Below are 25,342 nucleotides of genomic sequence, written 5' to 3'. Positions count from 1 at the left end.
CTTTGACTTCCTCGTGAATAGGCATATTTCATTCTTCTCTGGGTTAACATTGAGACCTCTGGGTCTAGCCCAGTCATATGCCATATGCAAGACCCTTTCGGCCCTTCTGCATAGCTCGTTCGGATCCTTACACCTTAGAAGTACTAAAACATCGTCTGCTTAATAGACGGGTTCAAATCCCTCCACAGTCGATTTGATAAAGGGTCTGAAGCCCATAAAAGCTTTATTTCGCTGAAATTTGAAACAGTGAGTTATTTGTAGCCTCCTGACACCTGGCCCAAATATGGTTGAGATCGGACTATATTTAGATATGGCTGCCATATAGACCGATCTGCCGATAAGGGGTCTGAAGCCAATAAAAGCTTTATTTATTACCCGATTTCGCTGAAATTTGAAACAGTGAGTAGGTTAAGACCTTCCAACATCCGACCTAAATATGGTTCTGATTGGACTGTATTTAGATGTTGCTGCCATATAGACCGATCTGGCGAAAAAGGGTATGAAGCCCATAAAAGCTCAATTTTTTTTTACTTGTTACAATTTCTAAACAATTTAACTTTGCCGTTAGTATCGATAGGAAAAATATCAATCGATATTCAGAAAAAAACTGAAAATTTCTATAGTATTTATAGTGCTATCGATATTTTACCAGCTCTAATCACTTACTACACTACAAAATCGACTACAAAATCGATTATTCGACTTTTTAATCATTAAAATTTACATTTCACGACCCTTTATCGTCAGATCGGTACATAAGACGTGTAAATTTCAAATCACGATTAATCGTTTACTATTATCGGTTATCGCAGGATATCGATAACAATTCAGTACATCCCTAGTTGCTTCCCATTCTCATTATAGAAACTCTTCGGTTTTATTGTAAAAAAAGTACAGAATTAACAACAATTTAACCTAGACAATACCAAATAAAAAGGGCACATCACCAAAGAAGCTTTAGGACCACCATGGCCAAATGTGGCATTACAATAATTATTCCACTCAATGAAATGGCACCATTGCGTTGATCAAGATATTGGAAAAGTTTGCCCAAATGTCTTTCGGACCACAACAAATTTTTCTCCACAGCAGTGACGGCATTTTCCAAAGTACTAACGGAAGTACCAAATAGATGACCTTTTGTTTCAATAAATTCCTTCAGCATGTCCAATTGGTGTTGGGTGGTAAAGTAATTGGCAATGCCGCTTATCACAGAGGCAGTAGAGGACCAACTGCCCAAGCTGAAAACAAAAGCACGAATGAATTGAATGATGCCATTGAGGTGTAGAGTATTAAACACTTACATATCCGCCAGTACCTCAACCTTTTCAGTGACCATTAAATAAACTGGCTCCACATTTTCCGGTGTTTGGCTGTACAAACTATTTATGGCCGAGCTTTTGGAATCCAGCGGCACCTCATTGCTTAAAATGAAGGCATAATGGTATGCCACAAAATGACGCGTACATCCCATGCTGCGTAAAAGTTTTTCCTTTTGACTCGGCAACTGTTGACCCTTGTACATGGTGCTCAAGGAGTAATAGAAGTCAAATGAGCCATCTCGACAGGCGGAGCAATAGAGAGTTTCCTGGAAATCGGCAGGCACTTGGGAAGACAAACTGAATTGGAACTCACGTTGGGCTTCCTCATTACAATCTTGGTGATGGTATTTGCAAAGCCAACCTATGACTTTGTTGCGATTGTAAATATCCAAAACTGTGTCACTCTTTGAGTTAAAATTGAAGCCCAATTTCTTGTAGACCTTATCCATGATGTCAAATAGGAATTCGCCAAATTTTTCATGTTGGGCTAAAGTCAAGCGCTGGCTTATAGTCTCGAAAGCTTTGAAGGCAGGATTCCAGGGTAGATATTCAATTTCATCGGCCAAATATTCCATGAATTCGAAAATGACATCATAGCCCAAGATGCCTATGCGTCCATAAGTGAAGAGATCATCCACCAAGTGGGCCCTATTGATTTGGTGTATGCCACTGCGATTGGCAGCCCTAAAAGCTTTTCTTAGCCTTTCGAGTAAAATCTCATCATAGAAGACACGATGGAAATTGGATTGTTGCAAATTCAAAATGATCCATTCGTCAGCTCTAGAATTTCCAAATTGTAGTTGGTTCATGGATTTGTTAAAATAGAACCGGGGGGTGAGATCCTCAAAGTTTCGCTCGCGATCATTGGTATAGGTAATGGGTATGGTATATTTCAAGGTGCTATCACTACCATCCTGCGCATCCAAAAGGAATCTCTTTTGCTGCAGAGAATAGCGACCTTCCTTGGTTGTGAAGATGCTAATCATGGGGAATCCTGGTTGTTCGGTCCAATCGCTTAGGAACTGATTCAAATCGACTTCATGTCCTGCAGGCCAATGACGTTTCCAATGGACGAAGAGATCCTCCGGTTCGGTGCTTTTCAAATGGCTAAGTGTGAAAGATGCTAATAATTTTTTAGGTATCAACTTTTTCGGTACTCACTTTTCCTTCAGATATTCTCTTATAGCTGTATCAAAATTATTCTTTCCCATTAGATTGCATATCATGCGTACTATGGCAGCTCCCTTGGCATAGGTAATGCCACTAAATTTGTATGCCACCTGAGAGGGGCTATTGATACTGGCCTCTGGACTGGTCAAGGGTTGGGTACTGTTGGTGGCATCAGTGGCAAAAATCAAATGGATTTGATTAACCACAAACTGTTTGTCCAACTCAAATTCGGGATATATCTGGAAATACAAGTAAAAAGGTATTGTTTGAAACTCAAGCGTATTGAAGCAACGTTTTGTCATTTGTATTCTTAATCTACTTTAGTAAAAAGTACATAAATTATAACTAAGTATATTTCGGATTCCATTTATATTACAAAATAATAGAGCATTTTCAAATAACCATAGAAAGACCCATATGTATGCACAACTGGTGCACATACATACTTGCATGCCCATGTACTCAAAGAGCGTAAGAAAGAAGAAGAGTTGGCATTAGAGCCCAGTTCGGGATGACGAGTGACAAAGTTTAAAGACACAACATGTTTGAATTGCTTACGATATTTCATTTTTCTTTTTATTCCAACTTTCGGTTGCAATGAAACAAAGCAAAACACGAAAAAATTTTCGAACGAGCGGACCCTCCCCCTTACCCTTGTTTTCAGAAAGCCCAGATCTAGGAGATGGGTGGTGCGATTTAGGCCAAATTATGTGTGCTCTCTTATAGTAATCTAAAAACAAAAATTTGGTATCCTAGGGGGGACGCCCCACCCCAAAACCTACCAAATATATAAATGGATCAATTATGACAATATGGGACTCAAATGAAAGTTATTTAAGAGTAGAATATGAATCTGATACCCAAATTGGGGACCAAGTGTTTGGGGGACCTCCCCATCCCCCAAGACACCTCTAAACCGGACATATTTACCGACCATAGCAATATGAGACTCAACTGGAAGGTATTTACGAGTAGAATACGAATCTGATATCAAAATGTGCGACCAGGTATTGGGGGCGGGGTCCCTAAAAACACCCCCAAACAGGACTTATTTACTGACCATCGTAATATGGGGCTCAACTAGAAGGTATTTGAGTGTAGAATGCGAATATGGAATCCAAGTGTGGAACCAAGTGTTTTGGGGGCCGTCCCTCCCCAAAAACACCCCCAAAAGCAAAATTTACGAGCATAGCAATATGGGGCTCAAATGAAAGGTCTTTCGAAGTACCCCACGAATCTGATCTGATCAATATTCGGTAAAAAGTTTCCTTGAGGCCAACCCACCTCGAGAGTTGTTTACACAACCCAATTGGGAAGTATTTGCTGAACATTGCAATATGGGGCTCAAGTAAGAGGCACTTTAGAGTAGAATACGAAAGTCACTGAATGGACATGCTTGCCAACTATGCAAATAGACGGCGCAAATGAAAGGTATGTTGGACTAGACCACGAATCTAATATCAACATTCGGGACCAACTGTCTAGGGGACGTAACAATCCCCAAATAGGCGTCACCAAAGCAATTTGAAAGTTATTTGAGATTAGAAAACGAATTTGATATCCAACTTTGAGTCCACTGACAATATGGGGTTCAAATAAATGATATTGAGAGTAGAGCACGATGCTGATTTATTTTCAGGGCTAAGTGTTTGGGGGACAATCCCACTCCCCAAAACACACCCAAATCGGACATATTTACCGACTAGGTCAATGTGTGGAGTAGAGCACGAAATTGATACCCATTTTCGGGACAAACTTTCTGGGGGTCTACAATTATTTATTGACCATCGTTATATGGGTCTCAAGAAGGTATTTGCGAATAGAATACGAATCTGATATCCAAATGTGGGACCATGTATTTGGGGCACCACCCCTTCCCCAAGAGTACAAATTTACCGACCAAATGAAAGGTATTTGATATAAGAAAACGAATATGATAACCAATTTTGGGGCCAAGTGATTGGGTACGCCTCATCCCATAAACATCCCTCTAACCAATGGTAATATGGGGTTAAAATAAATGGTATTTGAGAGAGGGCCAAGTGTCTGGGGACCAACTCACCCCGAAAACATCCATAAATCGGACATACATATTTACGGGTCAAGGCATCATGGGGCTCAAATGAAAGGTATTTGGGAGTAGATCACGAAATTCATAGCCACTTTCGCACCAACGTTTCTGGGGATCCACACCACCCCCTAAACCCACCAACCGCCACCCTGTAAGTCTTCTTACTCCCATAATCCCCATTCGAATATCGGGCTCCAATAAAGCCTCTTAAGAATTGAGTACATCTAACATCCAAACTGAGCGAATTCCTAAATCAGTAAAAATAATATGGAGTTCACATAGAGCCATTTAAATTGTTTATCAGTTAGCCAAGCGATATACATACAAATCTTATTTTCATAGCATTTTATTTCACTAAAAGCTCTTTAATTGTCGAAAATAAATAGTTAAATGATAATTTTGTTCCATAAAATAATTTAATAATTTCGGTACATATGTGCTTTATTGGCCAAAAGTTATGACAAATCGGCCAGAATGGTAAATTGATGCTTGTCGCCATATTTAAATCTACACAGCTTTTTTTCCAGTGGAGACATAATTGCCTTGGCTGCAACCAAAAAAATTAAGCCAGAGCTGCATACCCAGCTTAATGCCAAAGAAAATACAAAACTAACAAGTAACAAATAAAAAGGCGTTAAGTTCAGGCCGAACTTTGGATAGCCATCACCTCGGGTATATATGTAAACCACCTTTCATCAAAATTCGGTGAAAATTTCATACCTTATATATCAAATATATGTTCCGATTTGGACCAAATACTAATAAGTATAGTTGCAATATCTAAAAATAAAAGCCTAACAAAAGTCATTGTGGCAAATTTCAGTGAAATCGGATTATAAATGCGCCTTTTATGGGGCCAAGACTTTAAATCGAGATATCGGTCTGCATGGTAGCTATATTCAAATCTGAACCGATTTGGCACAAGTTGCAGAAATATGTCGAAGGGCCTAACATAACTCACTATCCCAAATTTCGGCAAAATCGGACAATAAATGCGCCTTTTATGGGCCTAAAACTTTAAATCGAGAGATCGATCTATATTGCAGCTATATTCAAATCTTGGCCGATTAGGGCCAAATTGAAGAAGGATGTCGAATAGCCTAACTAAACTCACTGTCTCAAATTTCAGCGACATCGGACAATAAATGCGTCTTTTATGGCCCCAAAACCTAAAACCGTGATATCGATCTATATGGTAGCTATATCCATGTCTGAACCGATCTGTGCGATATTGCAGAAGTATGTCAAGGGGCTTAATTTAACTCACTGTCCCAAATTTCGGCGACATCGGACAATAAATGAGCATTTTATAGGCCCAAAACCTTCAATAGAGAAATCGGTCTATATGGCAGCTATATCTAAATCTGAACCGATCTGTGCCAAATTGAAGACGGATCTCGAGGGGCCTTGCACAACTCACTGTCCTAAATTTTGGCAAAATCGGATTATAAATGTGGCTTCTATGGGCCTAAGACCCTAAATCGGTGGATCGGTCTATATGGCAGCTATATCCAAATTTGCACCGATCTGGGCCAAATTGACGAAGGAAGTCGAAGCGCCTAACACAATTTGCTGTCCCAAATTTCATCAAAATTGGATGATAAATGTGGTTTTGTTAGCCTAAGACCCTAAGTCGGAGGATCGGTCTATATGACAGCTATATCCAAATCAGGACCGATCTGGGCCAAATTGAAGAAGGATGTCGAGGGACCTAACACAACTCAATGTCCAAAATTTCACCAAATCGGATAATAAATGTGGCTTTTATGGACCTAAGACCCTAAATCGGCGGATCGGTCTATATGGGGGCTATATCAAGATATATTCCGATATAGCCCATCTTCGAATTTAACCTGCTGATGGACAAAAAAAGAATCTGTGCAAAGTTTCAGCTCAATATCTCTATTTTTAAAGACTGTTGAGTGATTTCAACAGACAGACGCACATACGTGGCTAGATCGTCTTAGATTTTTACGCAGATCAAGAATATATATACTTTATAGAGTCGGAAATGGATATTTCGATGTATTGTAAATGGAATGACAAAATGAATATACCCCCATCCTTCGGTGGTGGGTAGAAAAAAAACCTTAGATGTCGAGGGACTAAATACTGTTACCAGGGGTCTCACTGCTTAACATTTTAGGAAGAACGGCGTAAGTTCTGATATTGACTGCAACTGGTACGAGTGTTAAAGAATCTCTTCCAAATTTCTTAAATTTTGGGTAGATGAGGTTAGGTTGAAGAGATATTAATCCGGCCCATGCCACTATGCATACATACATACTACATACTAAACAAGTAAGAGAGTGCTAAATTCGGCAGGGCCGAATTTTGGAAACCCACCACCATGGATTCTGCCAAAATATGTGAGCTAAATCTGGCTAAAGACCGATTTGGACCGTACTTGGCACAGTTCCGTTATGGACCGGCGCCAAAACGATGCGGATCCTGCGTTAATTTCCTTCTTATATTTCAAGACTGTTCGTGACCTTTTTGTCCTGCCTGTTATTGCCCTCATACTCAACACCACGCCACCTCACGCATTCCGTGATCGCCCAGATCTCCGCCAGCAGGACAGTATTATGGTCAGGCAGTCTGAAACACATCATCTCTGGAATCAGGTCTCATTTCGAGCTCGTCTACATAGTGCCCAACATCTGTGAGCCTTTTCGGTACGCTCCTGAATATGACATTTCCAATTCAGTTTCCTGTACAAGATCACTCCTAAGTATTAGACCTTGTCAGATATCGATTCTGTTCTGTTGAGAAAATGTGTTGCGCCAAATTGGTCCTCTTCTCTGGGTTAACATCTAGACCCCAGCTCTAGCCCAGTCGTGCGCCATCTGCAAGACCCTTTCGGCTCTTCTGCATAGTAAGGTTCAGATCCTTACCTCTTAGAAGTATTATACTATCGGCTTCAAACCCCTCCGCAGTCAGCATGCGTAATAGGTCATTTATGGCGGTCACTCATAGGAGTGGCGATAAAATGCCCCCCCTGTGGCGTGCCTTGTGCCACTTTCCACCTTATATTTATGTCGTAGGAAACACAATTTATCCATCAGTTCCATAGCATATGGTTTATTCAGGCTCTAAGTCCACCGGATTCTGGTCTAAGGATTGGATGATAGTGTTGATCCGCATATTGTAAAAAGCCCCTCAATGTCAATGCATACCGCCAGTGTGTGCGTTTCGGCATCGAAGTATTCTTCTATTTTATGCACAACCTCGTGCAGGGTAGTATCTTTTGACATAGCCATGCTCTGTGTATTTGAGCAGATCGCTGGAGTAGAAAGGACGTAAGTGTTATAGGTCTGTAGGCCTTTGGTGTCGCATAACTTGCCTTGCCGGGCTTGGGTCTAAATACCCCCTGCCAGTCTTTCGAAGTATATGAAAGTTCTAGGCACGCAGTGCAAATATTGGACAGGTGGGGCGCCAGTTAATCGACCTGTGCAAAATGGGTTTTCTTCAAAAGTCTCAACATGTCCTCCGTTGTCTCAGCTCTCACTTTCAGTTTGCCCATGAACATTCCACTTTGCCCATTGCCCACTAAGGAACAGGGGCAAACTTCTCACATATCAATGAGTGCAGTCCGATAATGATAAGGGGCCTACTTTTTATAGCCGAGTCCGAATGGCGTGCCACAGTGCGACACCTCTTTTGAGAGAAGTTTTACATGGCATAGTACCTCACAAAAGTTGCCAGCATTAGGAGGGGGAAAACCACCGCTGAAAATGTTTGCTGATGGTCTCGCCAGGATTCGAACCCAGGCGTTCAGCGTCATAGGCGGACATGCTAACCTCTGCACTACGGTGGCCTCCTTCTTCTGAGCAGTCTTCCGAATTTTGTCCAGTTGGTTTTCAACTTATTCCGGAAGCTTATCGGATTCGTCGCTGTCGGTGCAATTCTAAACCTAATATTGTGATGGTCAGAGAAAGAGTGTTCCATGGAGACACTCCAATGCTGAAACTCATCGATTAGATTTTCCGAACATATCGTCACATCTAATACCTCCTGCCTAATCCTATTAACAACGGTAGCGGTGTTACCAATATTAAGTGTTATTAGGTCGTTAGTATTGAAGAACTCTGTCAGGGCTTGGCCCCGCCCCCGATATAGGCCATCTTTGAACTTTAGCCCGTAGAGTGATTTCACCAAACAGACGAACGGACAGGCCCAGATCGTCTATGAATACAATGACAATCTGGTACTTTGTAGCGTTGAAAGTGTAACATTTGATATGCTGCAAATGGAATGGCAAAATGTGTAACTCTTCGGTGTTCATATACCACATTTCCGTAGAAAATAATTTTCTTCTATGGCAAAACTGCTTCTGGAGTCGATCTTCTTAAATTTGCACCATTTTGATTTTATTTTGGTTTTTCATCAACTTACCTCATTGGCCAAAAAGTATTGATAATAACGAGCAAATGCCTCGTTTAACCAAAAATAGCTCCACCATTTGAAGGTGACACTATTGCCAAACCACATGTGGGCAGTTTCATGAACCAATATAGTCACGGTATATTCTTTGTTGGACCAGCCATCGGTGTAGCCGGGTTCATGGGATAAAACGGTGTCCCTAAAACGAAGTCAAGCACAAATATTAAAAGCAATCAAATACTTTTTATTCCAATACCTACAGATATATCACCAGACCCCAATTTTCCATACCATTGTGGGGAAAACGCACTGATCCAGCCTTTTGCATTAACGTATTGCCCAAAGACTTATAGGGAATTTGTGTGTAGACATCATAGGCTGCCATAGTCTTCAAGGCTACCTCATGAGAATATTGGGTGTTATTGCTTACTTTCGAATGCATGATCATTTTGAAGTCATTGTCACCCTGCACATTAAAGTCTCCAATTATAAAGGCTGCCAAGTAAGTGGACATGGGTGGAGTTTCATCAAAGTGGTCTGTATACCAACCATCACTACAAGGAATATTCATTTAGTTAGATGACATAATATCAGGAAAAGGGTTTTCCTTTACTCAACCTTTCAATCGTAGTGCTTAAAAGTCTGGTATTAAAGAATGAGAGATACTCCTTGGGACGAGTAATTCGCATGCGAAACTTGGCTTTAAGCTGCGGTTCATCAAAACAGGGGAAGGCAGTTCTTGCATCTATGCGTTGCAGTTGAGTAATTGCATACCAACTGAAAGGAAAGAAAGATAACAAAAGTGGTATATGGTACAAATGTATCTGAAACAACTAAAATCAGCCTATTTTCGGCCGGCACGAATATCGATTACCAACTACAATGGGTTCTATATATTTGAGTTATTTTGAAAAATGATTAAGGTTTCTGGGGGCTCAACAAGACATATAGTGGTTTTCCGGTTTATATTTGGGTCATTTATTACCCTATATGGAAGACATTTAGCGAGATGGATGGACGGACCGTCAGTCTAGATTTACTTAGTAGGTCAAGGCCATAGACGGACATGGTAATGGCACTGATACTGATACTGACACAGACACAGACACAGACACAGTCACAGTCACAGACACAGACACAGACACAGACACAGACACAGACACAGACACAGACACTGACACTGACACTGACACTGACACTGACACTGACACTGACACTGACACTGACACTGACACTGACACTGACACTGACACTGACACTGACACTGACACTGACACTGACACTGACACTGACACTGACACTGACACTGACACTGACACTGACACTGACACTGACACTGACACTGACACTGACACTGACACTGACACTGACACTGACACTGACACTGACACTGACACTGCAACTAACACTGACACTGACACCTGATACTGACACTGACACTGACACTGACACTGACACTGACACTGACACTGACACTGACACTGAAACTGACATTGACACTGACTCTAACACTGACAAGCATTGAGAGAGGATATTAATCGAGATCCTTGGCGCTTTGGTTACAAAGTTATTATGAAACAAGTAAAAGCGTGCTAAGTTCGGCCGGGTCGAATCTTCATGGATCGCATCGAATCTCCATGGATCCTCCATCATGGATCGCATTTGTCGAGTTCTTTTCCCGGAATCTCTTCTTAGGCAAAAAAAGGATAAAAGAAAAGATTTGCTCTGCTATTAGAGCGATATCAAAATATGGTCCGGTTCGGACCACAATTGAATTATATGATGGAGACCTGTGTAAAGTGTCAACCATTTCGAATAAGAATTGCGCCCTTTGGGGACTTAAGAAGTAAAATAGAGAGATCGATTTATATGGGACTTATATCAGGCTATAGACCGATTCTGACCATAATAAACACGTATGTTGATGGCCATGGAGGATCCGTCGTACAAAATTTCAGACAAATCTGATAATAGTTGCGACCTCTAGAGGCTCAAGAATTTAAGATCCCAGACCGGTTTATATGGCAGCTGTATCAGGTTATAGACCGATTTGAACCATACTTGGTACATTTGTTGTATATTATAACAAAATACTTTTTGAAAAATTTCATTCAAATCTGATAAGAATTGCGCCCTCTAGAGGCTCATAAATTGAAGACCCAAGATCGATTTATATGGCAGCTATAGCAGGCTATGAACCGATTTGAACCATACTTGGTGAAGTGGTTGGCTGTCATAATAAAACACGTCGTGCAAAATTTCATTCCAATCGGATAAGAATTGCGCCCTCTAGAAGCTCAAGAAGTCAAGACCCACGATCGGTTAATATGCCAGCTATATTAGGTTATGGGCCGATTTGAACCATACTTGGCACAGTTGTTGGCTATCGTAACAAAACACGTCGTGCAAAATTTCATTTCAATCGGATAAGATTTGCGCCCTCTAGAGGCTCAAGAATTCAAGACCCAAGATCGGTTATGGGTATGAGGGTTATTCCCAAGGCTGCACGGCTGCCGCCCAGGAAAATCATCTGTCGATGTACTGAATTATGTTGTCACCGAGATTCTACGTGCACGAGAAAAAACCAATACAGCAGATCTATGATACTTTTGGCTAGCTTTGATGCGAGGAACGCTTTTAACAGTCTCAGATGGAAAGAGGTTATAGACGACCTACAAAGGAAGTCTAAAAAACCAGAGTAGCTCTTAACAATAATCAAATTTGGTCTACAACGCGAGTTCTGGAACGAAGAGATTATAGATAACGCAAGGAGTATCTCAGGAAACAATGCTGAAGCCACCGCCCCCATCCTAAGGATAGAATATCCTGACAAGACCTTCCTAGTGGGCTAACCAGGCGACGTTGCGGCAGTCATATCGGCGAGAAACATGCACATGTACAACGTAGGCTAAGGCAGGTCATGATTCGCTCGAGGAACTGTCGACACTAACGCGGACTAGAGCTAGCAACCAGACCGCGAATTACCCTGGAAATAGACATGCGAATCGACAACGTAGTCATCACCACAAAAAAGTCGGTTAATTACCTTGGGATTCAGTTAGATTTACTGGCGAGAAATACGGAAAAGGCACAGTGTAAACTAAGGCTGGCCTTGACACGCTCAAAGAACTGCTGGCCACACACAAGACTGCTAACCAGACCGCGAATTCCTCTGGAATTGACATGGAATTTGGACTGGATTCCAAACTGATGTTCTATCCACAAATAAAATTCTTTGCTCAAAAGGTGATTGGAATCACCGCCCAACAGGGCAGAATTATGGCGAACCTAGGAGGACCACTACCCCAAAAGGGGAATTTTGTTTTTATAGAAGCTTGTAACAGCATACTCTTATACGGTTGCGAAATCTGGGCAGATAGCCTTCATGTCAGGCTCAAAGTACAGCAGCTGACTAGTGTTCAGCGAAACGCCGCAAATAGAGTGTCATCGGCATATCTGACCTTTTCAGATGTTGGCGTGCAGATAATAGCCGGAATGGCACCGGTAAACATGCAAGCCGAGGTACACTCTGCATATTTTTAAGGCGATAGTGAACAATTGCCATCCTCCCGTAGCCTAGAGAAATGAAATAAGAGTAGAGACTACCGGAAAGTGACAGATACTGTGGAAGAACGAAGCATATGGGAGATGGCTCGCGAAACTGGGGATGGGACATGGGGATGTAAAATATTACATAACGCAAATGCTGTCCGAATAGGGATATTTTAGGAAAAATTTGAACAAAATAGGGAAGCGCAACTCTCTTTTTTGCTTCTACCAAGATGAAGAACAACGCGCGTCCTTTGAAGGCTAGATGGGTAGATGGGGTCAATAGCTGCAGAAAATGTTGCAGACAAAACGAAGCAATGACAACTGGACCGCAATAGCAAGATACTGCGAGGACGTCCTAAGGCAGAAGAAAACTGATATCGATGAGACAAAAGTGATCTCAACGATGAATTCTTGGACGCAAGTGATGGAATGGATGAAGGTATAAGGATTTGAGAGCCACCGCGAAGTAATTGCGAGAGCGGTGCCGAGGTGAATTTGACTCTCAGCGGCGATAAGTAGGGTTTTAAGTCGGTAAGGCGGATTCTTTTTTTTTTTTTTTTTTTTTTTTTTTTTAAATTCAATATTTATTACAATTAAATTAAGTACAAAAGAATTGTGGCCTCAGCGCCAAATAGGCATAATTGAGGCAAGCTGGCAGTTATATCAAAACATTAATATAAATTTAAATTAAAACAATTAATGAAAGTTAATATAAAAAATTAAACTTATTTGCATTATCAATGTCACATTAGAAGCATATTATCAATTATTTTGTAAGTAGGCTTTTAAATTTACTTTGAAATTTGATATGCGATTTTCAAACTTTATATTCTGTGGCAATTGGTTAAACTCAAATGATCCAATGAACTCAATACGTTGTTTCGTTAACTCCAATCTACATCTTACTACTCTTAGATCATGTTGATTTCTTGTTGAAAATGCTGTTTGATTTTGAGAAAATGTAATAGTATGATAACCTAATGAATGTAAAACTTTGAAAACATACAACAAAAGTTTATACTTATATAGGGTATGAATCGGCAAGACAGATTTACAGATATTAGAATACAGTCGTTCAGTTGGAAATCTGGGAGGCAGCCTAAACACGGCTTTTATTGCTCGATTTTGCATTGCCTGCAGGGTTTTTAAAGTGGTTGAATTCCTATAACCATATATGGATACCAAGTAATCAAGGTGGCTTTGAACCAGGGCACGATACAAACACAATTTCGTCTTAGTATCCATTATACAGGGTGGCTGATGAATATTGCTACAATGATGAATATTGCTACATTTTTTTTTCGGTGTATGGAATACATTTTTCTTTTATTCATGTTAAATTAAATTATTAAATTAATTATTAAATTATTATTAATTAAATTAATTAATTAATTAATTAAATTAATTATTAAATTATTATTATTAAATAGAAAAAAAGTTATTACATTTTTTTTTGGTAGCGGCTTTCATCAGCCACCCTGTATATTTCATTTTATTCAAGATACCTATGGCCGGTGCAATTTTCTTCCTTATACCAGAAATATGAGTATCCCATGACAAATTGCTTTGGAATGTTAAACCCAAATATCTCACCATACAAACTTCTTCAATAGTGTCCCCACCCACAACAATACTGAATGGTAACCCCGCGACATTACAATGAGGCCTAAAACGTATTACTTTAGTCTTGGTCGTATTCAAAGCAAGCTTGTTCAATCTGGCATATTCCATTATCAGAGATGCATCCCTTTCCATAGTCATTCTCAGCGCCCTTTCATCCTTGTAGGGATAGAACAGCGATACATCATCCGCATACATAAAGAGACGGCCAGATAACTTCAAATTCGACAAGTCATTCAAATATATCAAAAATAGTAGTGGTCCCAGGCAACTTCCCTGTGGCACACCACAATCCACAACTGTCATGTCGCTCTTGGCCCCACAGACCTCAACGTATTGAATACGCCGTGACAGAAAACTCCTAAAAAGTAATAGCTCACTGCCACAAACACCATAACATGACAACTTGTCAAGCAGTATGTCATGATCCACAAGATCAAACGCTTTCGAAAAATCTAAGAATAGCCCGGCAACCCCGGACAGTCCACAATCCAACCCCATACAAATGAAGTTCACAACGTTAACAACAGCTTCTTCCGTCCCACAGCCTTTTCTGAAGCCAAATTGGTAGTTATAAAGAAGATTGTTCGTATCTAAAAACGTCACTAATTTCCTATAAATTATCTTTTCTAAAATCTTATCGACAATTGGCAAAATGGATATTGGCCTGTATTCTTGTACTGACTTCGCATTTGTTGTCTTCGGAACTGGTACAATTTTGCAAATCTTGAGAGTATCCGGGTATATAGATGATTGAAAAATTTTATTAAAGATTACTACCATAGGTGAAATAATTAGATTCCTGCATTCCTTAACGACGTTAGCCCGTATTAGGTCATAGCCTGGCGAAGAAGAACGGTCCAATGAATTTATAACTTCGAGTATATCGGTATTATCGACCTCATCTAAAATAAATCTACAACCAGCTTCACCTAATGTTCCAAGTCCATTCCAATGATCCCCAGAATTTGCCACCATATTTCGTCTCAGTTCACGCACTGAGTTTATAAAATAACTGTTGAAACAAATTGCCTTCTCCTGGTCATCATCAACCGAAACACCACCAAGTGAATATAAATCAATATCACGTGTAGTTTTGCGTCCCAATGCCTTATTTAAAAACATCCAACATTTCTTCTGGTCACCTCCTGTTTCCATAATACAGCTGCGATAATAATTTTTCCTAGATAGTCTCGAAGCCTTCCTTACGATGTTGCTAACTAGTCTCAAGGTATTACCATACTTAAAATCCTTAGACCTCCTCCTGAGTCTAAGTAACTTTTGTTTATAAAGTATTAAATTCTGTAAATTCCTATTAACCCATGGAGTCAATTCGAATTGCAATAATTTCCGGTATCTTGTTTCCTTTGTCGCCTCAGTGACAGAAGAACTTAAAATATCAACAAATATCTTCGTGCCGTCATTGGCACCAAATGAGTTAAAGTCTACAGATAACCTGGAATCCAAAGCATGTCTAACCCTATTCATGTCGCAATAAATACTGGTTTTCTCAACATAACTCCTCGATGTGCAATCACATCTAATTTTACAAGAAATAAGGTTATGATCAGTTAATTCACACACGACTGCGTCCACATACAGCTTACCGGGTTCATTACAAAACACATGATCAATGGAAGTAAAACTTGCAGGCCTCGTCATAAGTCTATGACAACTATGACAGTCATAACACAAAAAGAAATTCTCCAGATCTTTAAAACGATCACTAGAAAATTGGTCGATATTCGTATCACCTAAAACCACCGCCGATTTGCCACTTAACAGTTCCATATCCTCCTCAATCAAAGAAAGAAAATCAGCGACCAAGCACTTCTGAGATCTATAATAAGCAACAACAATCAATGGCTTACAATTAACGCGAACGTAAGGCAACGAGACAGAAATCAACTCAGTATAGCTCACACTTTTACAAGAATGAACAGAAAATTTCAAATCCTCTGAAATATATAAGGATACTCCACCATATGCATCATCTCTACAACAATGAACACCTTTATAACCCGGAATGGAATAAATATTCAACAAATCCTTTTTGAACCAGGTTTCCTGAACGACTATAATATCTGGTAATCTCAATAAACTTGATACCAAGGATTTGAACTTATTAAATTTAACTAACGAGGATATGCTTCTAATGTTAATGGAAATAATATTTAAGAACGGATAATTAATTTTCTCTATGCTATTATTGAATAATGATAAATTTGAATAATAATTATTTTGATTCATAATAAAGATTTATAAATTTTGCTGGTATAAAAACACAAAACATGTATAATGCTATTAAAATATTTGTTAATTTGGAGATACATATTGAGCGCCATTATCACCATCATCGCCAGAACCGTCATCATCATCGAAAACATTTGCAGCATAGCTCTCAATTTGATTTCGAGAAAAACGTTTATTTGTTGTGGCACTAAGTATTATTTGATCAACGTCCTCAGTAGTATTTATAACTTGTGCCTTACATATCTCGCTACGTTTATAGAAGACACGACCATTTCTCGCATAAACGAACTTATACCCAACATTTTTTAGTGCCTTGGCATAGTTTAATAAGTCCAATGTTTCCTTACACAGTAAGTCATTGATATAAACACTGGTGGTAGACTCATTTTTGCCTAGTTTTGATTTCAATGACATCAGTTTATCTTTGGAATTTTTGTTGGTAAATTTAACAATGGCAGTTTTTTTCTGGTTATTGCTATGCCCGACATCGCATCTAAGCCCCTTAAAAGAAAATAAACAAGTAAGAATTGAACTAAGTTCGGCCGGGCCGAATCTTATATACCCTCCACCATTGATCGCATTTGTCGAGTTCTATGCGCGGTATCTCTTTTTAGACAAACATAGAATATTGAATAAGAACTGTTATCCTATTGGAGCTATATCAAGTTATAGTCCGATTCGGACCATATTTGAAAGCTGATTGACATTGTAGAAGTCATTGTATAATATTTCAGTTCATTCGGAAAAGAATTGCGCCTTGTAGGGGCTCAAGAAGCAAAATCGGGAGATAGGTTTATATGGAAGCTGTATCAAGCTATTGATCGATTCAGACCATACATACATACACGTATGTTGAAGGTCATGAGAGAAGCCCTTGTACAAAATTCCAGCCAAATTGGATGAGAATTGCGCCCTCAATTGGCTCAAGAAGTCAAGATCCACGATCGGTTTATATGACAGCTATACCAGATTATGAACCGATTTGAATCATACTTAGCACAGTTGTTGAAAGTAATACCAAAACACTACGTGCAAAATTTTAGTTAAATCGGACGATAATTGCGCCCTCTAGAGGCTCAAGAAGTCAAGACCCAAGATCGGTTTATATGACAGCTATACCAGATTATGAACCGATTTGAACCATAGTTGGCACAATTGTTGGATATCATAACAAAATACGTCGTGCAAAATTTCATTCAAATCGGATAAGAATTGCGCACTATAGAGGCTCAAGAAGTCAAGACCCAAGATCGGTTTATATGGCAGCTATATCAGATTATGAACCGATTTGAACCATACTTGGCACAGTGGTTGGATATCATAACAAAATACGTCGTGCAAAATTTCATTCAAATCGGATAAGAATTGCGCACTATAGAGGCTCAAGAAGTCAAGACCCAAGATCGGTTTATATGGCAGCTATATCAGATTATGAACCGATTTGAACCATACTTGGCACAATTGTTGGATATCATAGCAAAATACGTCGTGCAAAATTTCATTCCAATCGGATAAGATTTGCGCCTTCTAGAGGTACAAGAAGTCAAGACCCAAGATCGGTTTATATGGCAGCTATATCAAAACATGGACCGATATGACCCATTTACAATACCAACCGACCTACACTAATAAGAAGTATTTGTGCAAAATTTCAAGCGGCTAGCTCTACTCCTTCGGAAGTTAGAGTGCTTTCGACAGACAGACGGACGGACGGACGGACATGGCTAGATCGACATAAAATTTCGCGACGATCAAGAATATATATACTTTATGGGGTTTCAAACGAATATTTCGAGTAGTTACAAACAGAATGACGAAATTAGTATACCCCACTTCCTATGGTGGAGGGTATAAAAACAAAAAGGCAATGACAATATATTTTTCTTATATCCACCACCATAGGATGGGGGTATTTTGGGTTTACATAGTAAAACGCATGGCTGCATGCACAAAGGTCTTAATGTTCGCCATAAGTCTGCCCAGTTGAGCCGTGATTCCAATCGCTTTTTGAACAGAGAATTTTATCTGCAGATCGTACGTCAGTTCTGAGGTAATTCACCGCCTTTCTTGTGGTGATGACTACATTGTCGACTCGCATGTCTATTTTCGGTGGAATTCGTGGTCTGGTTAGCAGAACTAGTTCAGTAGTGTGAGTGGGCAGTTTTAGCCCGCGTAAGTGTAGCTAGTTCCACTAGTGGATAAATACCTGCCTTAGCTAACGCTGTGTTTCTTCCATGCTTTTTGCCGATATGACTGCCACAACGTCATCTACGTAGTTTACGAGGAAGGTCTCGTCATGCAATTCCCTCCTGAAGATAGCATCGAAGCTGATATTCCATAGGTCCGGGCGCAGGATGGGCCCCCGTGCTGCCCAGGCGTTATCTGTAATCTCTTCGTTCCATAGCTCATGTCGTAGACCAAAGTTCTTTCTCTAAGGTAGCTTTGATTATCTTTAAAAGGCAATCTGGTATTTTGAACTTCCTTTGTAGGGTGTCTACCACATCTTTCCAACTGAGGCTATTAAAAGCGTTCTTCACATGCTGTGTGGCCAAAAGTATGATTGGTCTACTGTATTGGGCACGTAAAACCCCATTCGACAATGTCTTTTATAACAATGACAACAGTAATATGATGTAGGACTATAACAACTAAGATCTAAGGAGAGAATGTTCCATTTACAGGAAGCCCAAAATAACTGGGTGTTTTGCTGGACAGGAAATTGAACTTCTAATCCAACATTTTGCAAAGGGCAAGAAAGGCAACTCTTGTCCTATACACCTGCAAGAGAGCCATTGAGAAAAGACCGAGCGTATCTACTGCAGTTGTCAGACCTATAATGCTATATGGTGTTATGGTCTGGTGGACGGCGCTTGAAAAGTCCACCTACTGCTTAATACTTAGCCGGATCCAAAGGATGGCTTGTTTGTGCATCACAGCCGCACTGAGGACGACACCATCAGATATACTGAATAAAATGCCTCCGGACATTGCTGATAAACAAATTGCCACGACCACTATTCGTGATAGAATCGATTGAAACTACGATATCCCTGTTAACAGAAGTTACATAGATTTCTATACGTATGGTTCCAAACAAGACGACTAGTTGGGCTTTGAGGTGTATTCTAAAAATTTAGAACTGGTTATATCGAAAAGGTTACCTGACCACTGCAGTGTGTATCAAGCGGAGATTCTTGCAATTAAGACAGTGGTGGAATGGCTAACATATAATGTCATAACGACTATTGGCATAAATATCTTCTCACACAGACAGGCAGCCATTAAATCCCTGGAAAACGTATTTCTGAACACAAAAACCGCCCTCGACTGTCGCAGAACTCTCAACGAGATGGCCGATCAGTTCGAAATTTCACTGTTCTGGGTGACGGGGCACAGACATATCCCAGGGAATTGTAAAGCGGACGAGCTTGCGGGACTAGGAACCACCTTAAATACTCCAAGGGCATTGGAATCTGTGGGTATGCCTCTAGCGGTATGTAAGCTAAGTTTTCAGGATCAGGCCCGAAGGGTTACGCATGTTAGATGGCCGCAAAGAGGGGGCTGTGAGCATTGCAAAACTATGTGGCCTAATCTAGATTGTGTCCGTCATGACAGGTCACTGTCTAATCGGAAAACATGCAAACAGACTGAAGGTTGCCAGTAACGACTTTTGCAGAAGCTGTGAGAAACCTGGCAACCTTCAGTCTGATTAGACAGTGACCTGTCATGACGGTCACAATCTAGATTAGGCCACATAGTTTTAAAATGCTCACAGCCCCCTCTTTGCGACCATCTAACATTCGTAACCCGTCGGGCCTGATCCCAAAAACTTAGCATCGAAGAAGAAGAGACTATAGAACACCTTCTGTGTGTGTGCCCCACACTGGCAGTCAGAAGGAGTTTCACTTTAGGTTTTCATTTCTTTGAGAACCCGTCTGATTTAGCGTATGTGACAATCGCAAGTTGTTGAGCTTTTTAAAGCGATCTGGATGGTTCAACGGTAGGAACGAGAAGGTTTCTTCCTTCTTCTGTTAACACTGAACGAAAACGTCTGAGTGAATCTGATGGCAAACTGTCACTTAAACCTAACCTAACCTCAGATCTGAGTACAATAGACTCTGGAGAATGCATTTCTTGTGGGAACTGTCTAAAAAATTGCTCAGGAAATACTTTTGAACGGGCCCAAATCACTTCTACATATTGTTCCGATTCTATCAGATCTTTCTTGTAATGTTTTACCACCACCACTTTTACTTTCAAAAGCAAAGGTGGGTGAGCTGCTCGCTGCTCTAGTGGGAGTACATTTTCGAAACAGGGATACAAACTCAGTTTTTCAATTTGCGTGAAATTTATTCAAAGCGCCATCCGTATTCCGTATCCGGAGGCCACCGTAGCGCAGAGGTTAGCATGTCCGCCTATGACGCTGAACGAATGGGTTCGAATCCTGGCGAGACCATCAGAAAAAATTTTCTGCGGTGATTTTCCCCTCCTAATACTGGCAACATTTGTGAGGTACTATGCCATGTAAAACTTCTCTCCAAAGAGGTTCGCACTGCGGCACGCCGTTCGGACTCGGCTATAAAAGGAGGCCCCTTATCATTGAGCTTAAACTTGAATCGGACTGCATTCATTGATATGTGAGAAGTTTGCCCCTGTTTCTTAATGGAATGTTCATGGGCAAATTTTGCATTTTTGCCATCCGTATTCTCCTCATATGGTCTATATGCCTATATCAACATTTGCCTCTCATCATTGTTTGTTTACATATAAAAAATTCTTCAAAAAATATAATACATACTTGACACCATCGTACGATCCACGAAAAACTCCAGCCAATCCACTACGTATCTGGCCTGTATAATTGAAATACAAATTATAATTTGCTTTCAAAGCCAAAGGCGATTGCAGGGGCACCGTAAGTTTATCAGTTGCCGTTTCATAAATCAATTCAGCAGTTGCAATGCGTTGCACCAGTTTGCCTTCACCATCATAGAGTATGGTATCCAAAATTTCTATGTAGTCCTTATGTAAGGTAATGCTCTTAACATTTTCCACCACGGCTTGCAGCGTTATGTTGACTTCACCATCGAAGGTGAATAGTTTAGGGCCATCAGTGGTTCGCAGATAAGGTTTAATGGCTATATCATAGCTGGACGGTATGACATCTTTACTCAGGCGATATTCTTGGGCCCAACTACCGCTGCTGCTCAATAACGCAAATAGAAGTGAACAAATGAGTAACATTTCAAATGATGTACCGCCAACGGCAGGTAGTTTGACACGAACGCACACAATCTCAATTTGTCGTCTCAATTAATCAGTGTGGTAGTTGTTACGTAGGTGGCTTCGGTCGCTCGTTCGTTCGCTCACTTTGACGTGATGATTAAAACTGACATGTTTTCGCCTCGAAAATTATAACAGAAAGTGAAATTTTGTTATGTTGATGGTGGAAACACCATTCTCGCTCAATTGTTTGACTCATAAACTTCTCGGCGGCAGCTTGAGATAAGATTTGCAAGAAAATTTAACAACAGAAACAAGTAAGAAGGTGTTAAGTTCGGCCTGGCCGAACTTTAGATACCCACCACCTCGGGTATATATGTAAACCACCTTTCGTCAAAATCCGGTGAAAAAGGCATACCTTATGCCCCATAGCAGCTTTATCGAAATATGCTACGATTTCGACTAAAAAAAGTCAAGTACAAGTCATTGTTAAAAAAAAATTATGGTCTTTTAAGTAGCTATATCTAAAAATAAACCGATTTGAACCATATACGACACGGATGACGAAAAGCCTAAGATAAGCCACTATTTAAAATTTCAGTGAAATCGAATTATAAATGCGCCTTTTATGGGGCCAAGATTTAAAATCGAGATAACGGTTTATATGGCAGCTATATCCTAATCTAAACCGATCTGCGCCAAATTGAAGAAAGATGTCGAAGAGCTTAACACAACTCACTTTCGGCGAAATCGAACAATAAATGCGCCTTTTATGGCGCCAAAACCTTAAATCGAGAGATCGCTCCATATGACAGCTATATCCTGATCTGGACCGATCTGCACCAAATTGAAGAAGAATGTCGAACGGCCCAACACAACTCACTTTCCCAAATTTCAGTGAAATCTGATTATAAATGCGCCTTTTATGGGGGCAAGACATAAAATCGAGATATCGGTTTATATGGCAGCTATATTCTAATCTGGATCGATCTGCGCCAAATTGAAGAAAGATGTCCAAGAGCTTAACATAACTCACTTTCCCAAATTTCGGCGAAATTGAACAATAAATGCGTCTTTTATGGGCCTAACACCTTAAATCGAGAGATCGGTCCATATGGCAGCTATATCCAAATTTGGACCGATTTGGGCCCAGTTGCAGAAAAATGTCGAGGTGCTTTACATAGATCACTGTCCCGAATTTCAGCAAAATCGGATAATAAATGTGGATTTTATGGGCCAAAGACCCTAAATCGGCGGATCCGTCTATATAGGGGCTATATCAAGATATTGTCCGATATAGCCCATCTTCGAACTTCATCTGCTTATGGACAAAAAAGGGAATCTGAGCAAAATTTCAGCTCAATATCTCTATTTTTAAAGACTGTAGCGTGATTTCGACAGACAGACGGACGGACATGGCTAGATCGTCTTAGATTTTTACGCTGATCAAGAATATATATAATTTATAGGGTCGGAAATGGATATTTCGATGTGTTGCAAACGGAATGACAAAATGAATATACCCCCATTCTTCGTTGGTGGGTATAAAAAAATCAATATGTGAATATAAACAGTACAAAGAGCAATGTTGAGCGTAAAACCAGTTTCACTTATCGGTTCAAAGGGGATGTCCCCTAGAAAAACATTTCAACATATATGTTAGGTAAACAAAACAGGCAATGTTCAATTGAGATTAAGGTAATTAGTGGCTATTTTGTAGTTTGCCTTCTGCCCTTAGGACGTTTGAGAATGAGGAGGCTTTCTTAAATTCTATTACTTAAGTAGCCCCAGCCAATGCTCACCAAGAACTTAACTACTTTTGTTCAAGGCTTATCTCTGCAATGCATAAACACTGTTGCCATGGATCAAATAGTCTTGACCATTCGATAAGATTTGAAGAGTTTTTAGATAATCACCCGAGTACACATATGTTATTCAAGTTTGTTTTTTGATCTTGACATGGAATTTGGTATCAAATGGTTGATAACATTGAATTTTCACAAAAACGCTGAACACTAATACAGAAGAAGAAGAATGCCAGAAGAACTTACTTATTTGAAACCAGTAAGGAAAGCCAAAAGTCGCGGGCGGTGTCGACTGTATAATACTATACACTTACTCCATGAGTACAATGTTGGAGATATATCCAATTCTGACTTATTTTGATGGACCCCGGCGGATGTTTTCAGATGGGTTATTAAACAATCCGTATCAAATATATTCAAACTGTAACAAGTAAAAGCGTGCTAAGTTCGGCCGGGCCGAATCTTATATACCCTCCACCGTGGATCGCATCTGTCGAGTTCTTTGCGCAGTATCTCTTTTAAGGCAAACAAAGAATAAGAGTGGAGGAGAAGGAGCTAAATCAAGTTTTAGACCGATTAAGGGCTCAAGAAGCAAATTCGGGAGATCGGTTTATATGGGAGCTGTATCAGGCTATAGATTGATTCAGACCATATTGCACACATATGTAGAAGGCCATGGAAGATATCGTTGTACAAAATTTGTGCCAAATCGTATTGCGTTCTCTAGAGGCTAAAGAACTCAAGATCCCAGTTCAGTTTATATGACAGCTATATCAGGTTATGTACCTATTTGCGCCATTCTCATTACAGTTTTTGGGAGTCATATCAAAACACCTCATGCAAAATATACCAATCGTCGATATCTATCGACGGTATAGATATTGAGCAGTCAGATACTCTTGATGCTCTAGGCATGAAGATATAATGTGATGCGCGCTGGTCAAAACACCTTTCGAAGTGTCGAAAAAACCATTCAAGTGGTGCAAGAAATATTTCACCTCTTCTGATCTTCTCAATATCCATACTACCAGGCCGAGGATGGAATATAACTCTCATATATGGGCAGGAGCTCCAAAATCATCCTTGGAGCTACTTGACCGGGTTCAACGGAGAGCGATGGTGTTGATAGGGGACAGTAAAGTATCCAACTCTATTGCTTCTCTTGAACATGGTCGGAATCTGGATAGCGTTGTACTGCTCTATCGCAACATTCAGGGCGTGTGTGTTATTATTCTAGACGTTAGGATGTTCACCAGAAATACAAGACTAGCCAGGATCTCACACCCGTTTGTAATTAATTGGCAGGTCGACCGAACCATGCATTACCGAGATAATTCATTTTTCGCCCGAACCATTCGCGTGTGGAATCGACTTATGGCTAATGTCTTTCCCACCGACAATGACGTTCACAAATTTAAGACTAATATCAATAAATACTACTCCCTCTTTCCCCCCCCCCCAACCCATAACTTTCCTAATTGCCAACGCAATGCACTGCATATATATAGGGGACACCCCCTGCGTGTGAAAAAAAATGTATCCAAATCGAATGGGAATTGCGCCCTCTAGCGGCTCAATAAGTTAAGATCCAAGATCGGTTTATATGAGATCCAAGACCAGGTTATGGACCGATTGGACCATACTTCGCACAAATGTTGGAAGTGATATCAAAATACAACATGCAAAATTACAGCCAAAGTACACGCAAAGAATTGCGTCTTCTAAAATCTCAAGAAGTCAAGACCCAAGATCGGTTTATATGGCAGCTTTATCAGGTTGTGAAACGATTTGAACCATACTTAGCACAGTTGTTGGAAGTGATATCAAAACACTACGTGGAAAATTTCAGTGAACTTGGATGAGGATTGCTCCCTCTAGAGACCCAAGAAGTCAAGACCCAAGATCGGTTTATATGGCAGCTATATCAAAAAATGAACCGATTT

General features: G+C 40.2%; 1 protein-coding gene across 1 annotated transcript; it reads right to left on the bottom strand.

Annotated features, from left to right (window-relative positions):
- Positions 1-925: 925 nt before the first annotated feature.
- Positions 926-21,733, bottom strand: LOC106086714 (membrane alanyl aminopeptidase). The gene is made up of 7 exons (XM_013251491.2): positions 21,170-21,733; positions 9,565-9,723; positions 9,207-9,500; positions 8,959-9,145; positions 2,484-2,731; positions 1,305-2,429; positions 926-1,241 (listed from the first exon to the last, which is right to left on the bottom strand). The coding sequence occupies exons 1-7, from the start codon at positions 21,613-21,615 to the stop codon at positions 944-946; spliced, it is 2,757 nt and encodes a 918-aa protein (XP_013106945.2). The 5' UTR covers positions 21,616-21,733; the 3' UTR covers positions 926-943.
- Between the last annotated feature and the right edge of the window lie 3,609 nt (positions 21,734-25,342).

The sequence above is a fragment of the Stomoxys calcitrans genome, chromosome 2 (genome assembly GCF_963082655.1).
Source record: "Stomoxys calcitrans chromosome 2, idStoCalc2.1, whole genome shotgun sequence".
NCBI classification, from domain to species: domain Eukaryota; kingdom Metazoa; phylum Arthropoda; class Insecta; order Diptera; family Muscidae; genus Stomoxys; species Stomoxys calcitrans.
The sequence above is the reverse complement of the archived record's forward strand: the minus strand, read 5'-3'. Positions and strand labels throughout refer to the sequence as shown.

Coding starts and splice junctions, on each gene's coding strand:
- LOC106086714 (XM_013251491.2), bottom strand. CDS start 21,615: ATGTTACTCATTTGTTCACTTCTATTTGCGTTATTGAGCAGCAGCGGT. Junction 2,430..2,483: donor AGAGAATATCTGAAGGAAAA/GTGAGTACCGAA, acceptor TTTCACACTTAG/CCATTTGAAAAGCACCGAAC. Junction 1,242..1,304: donor GTTGAGGTACTGGCGGATAT/GTAAGTGTTTAA, acceptor TTTTGTTTTCAG/CTTGGGCAGTTGGTCCTCTA.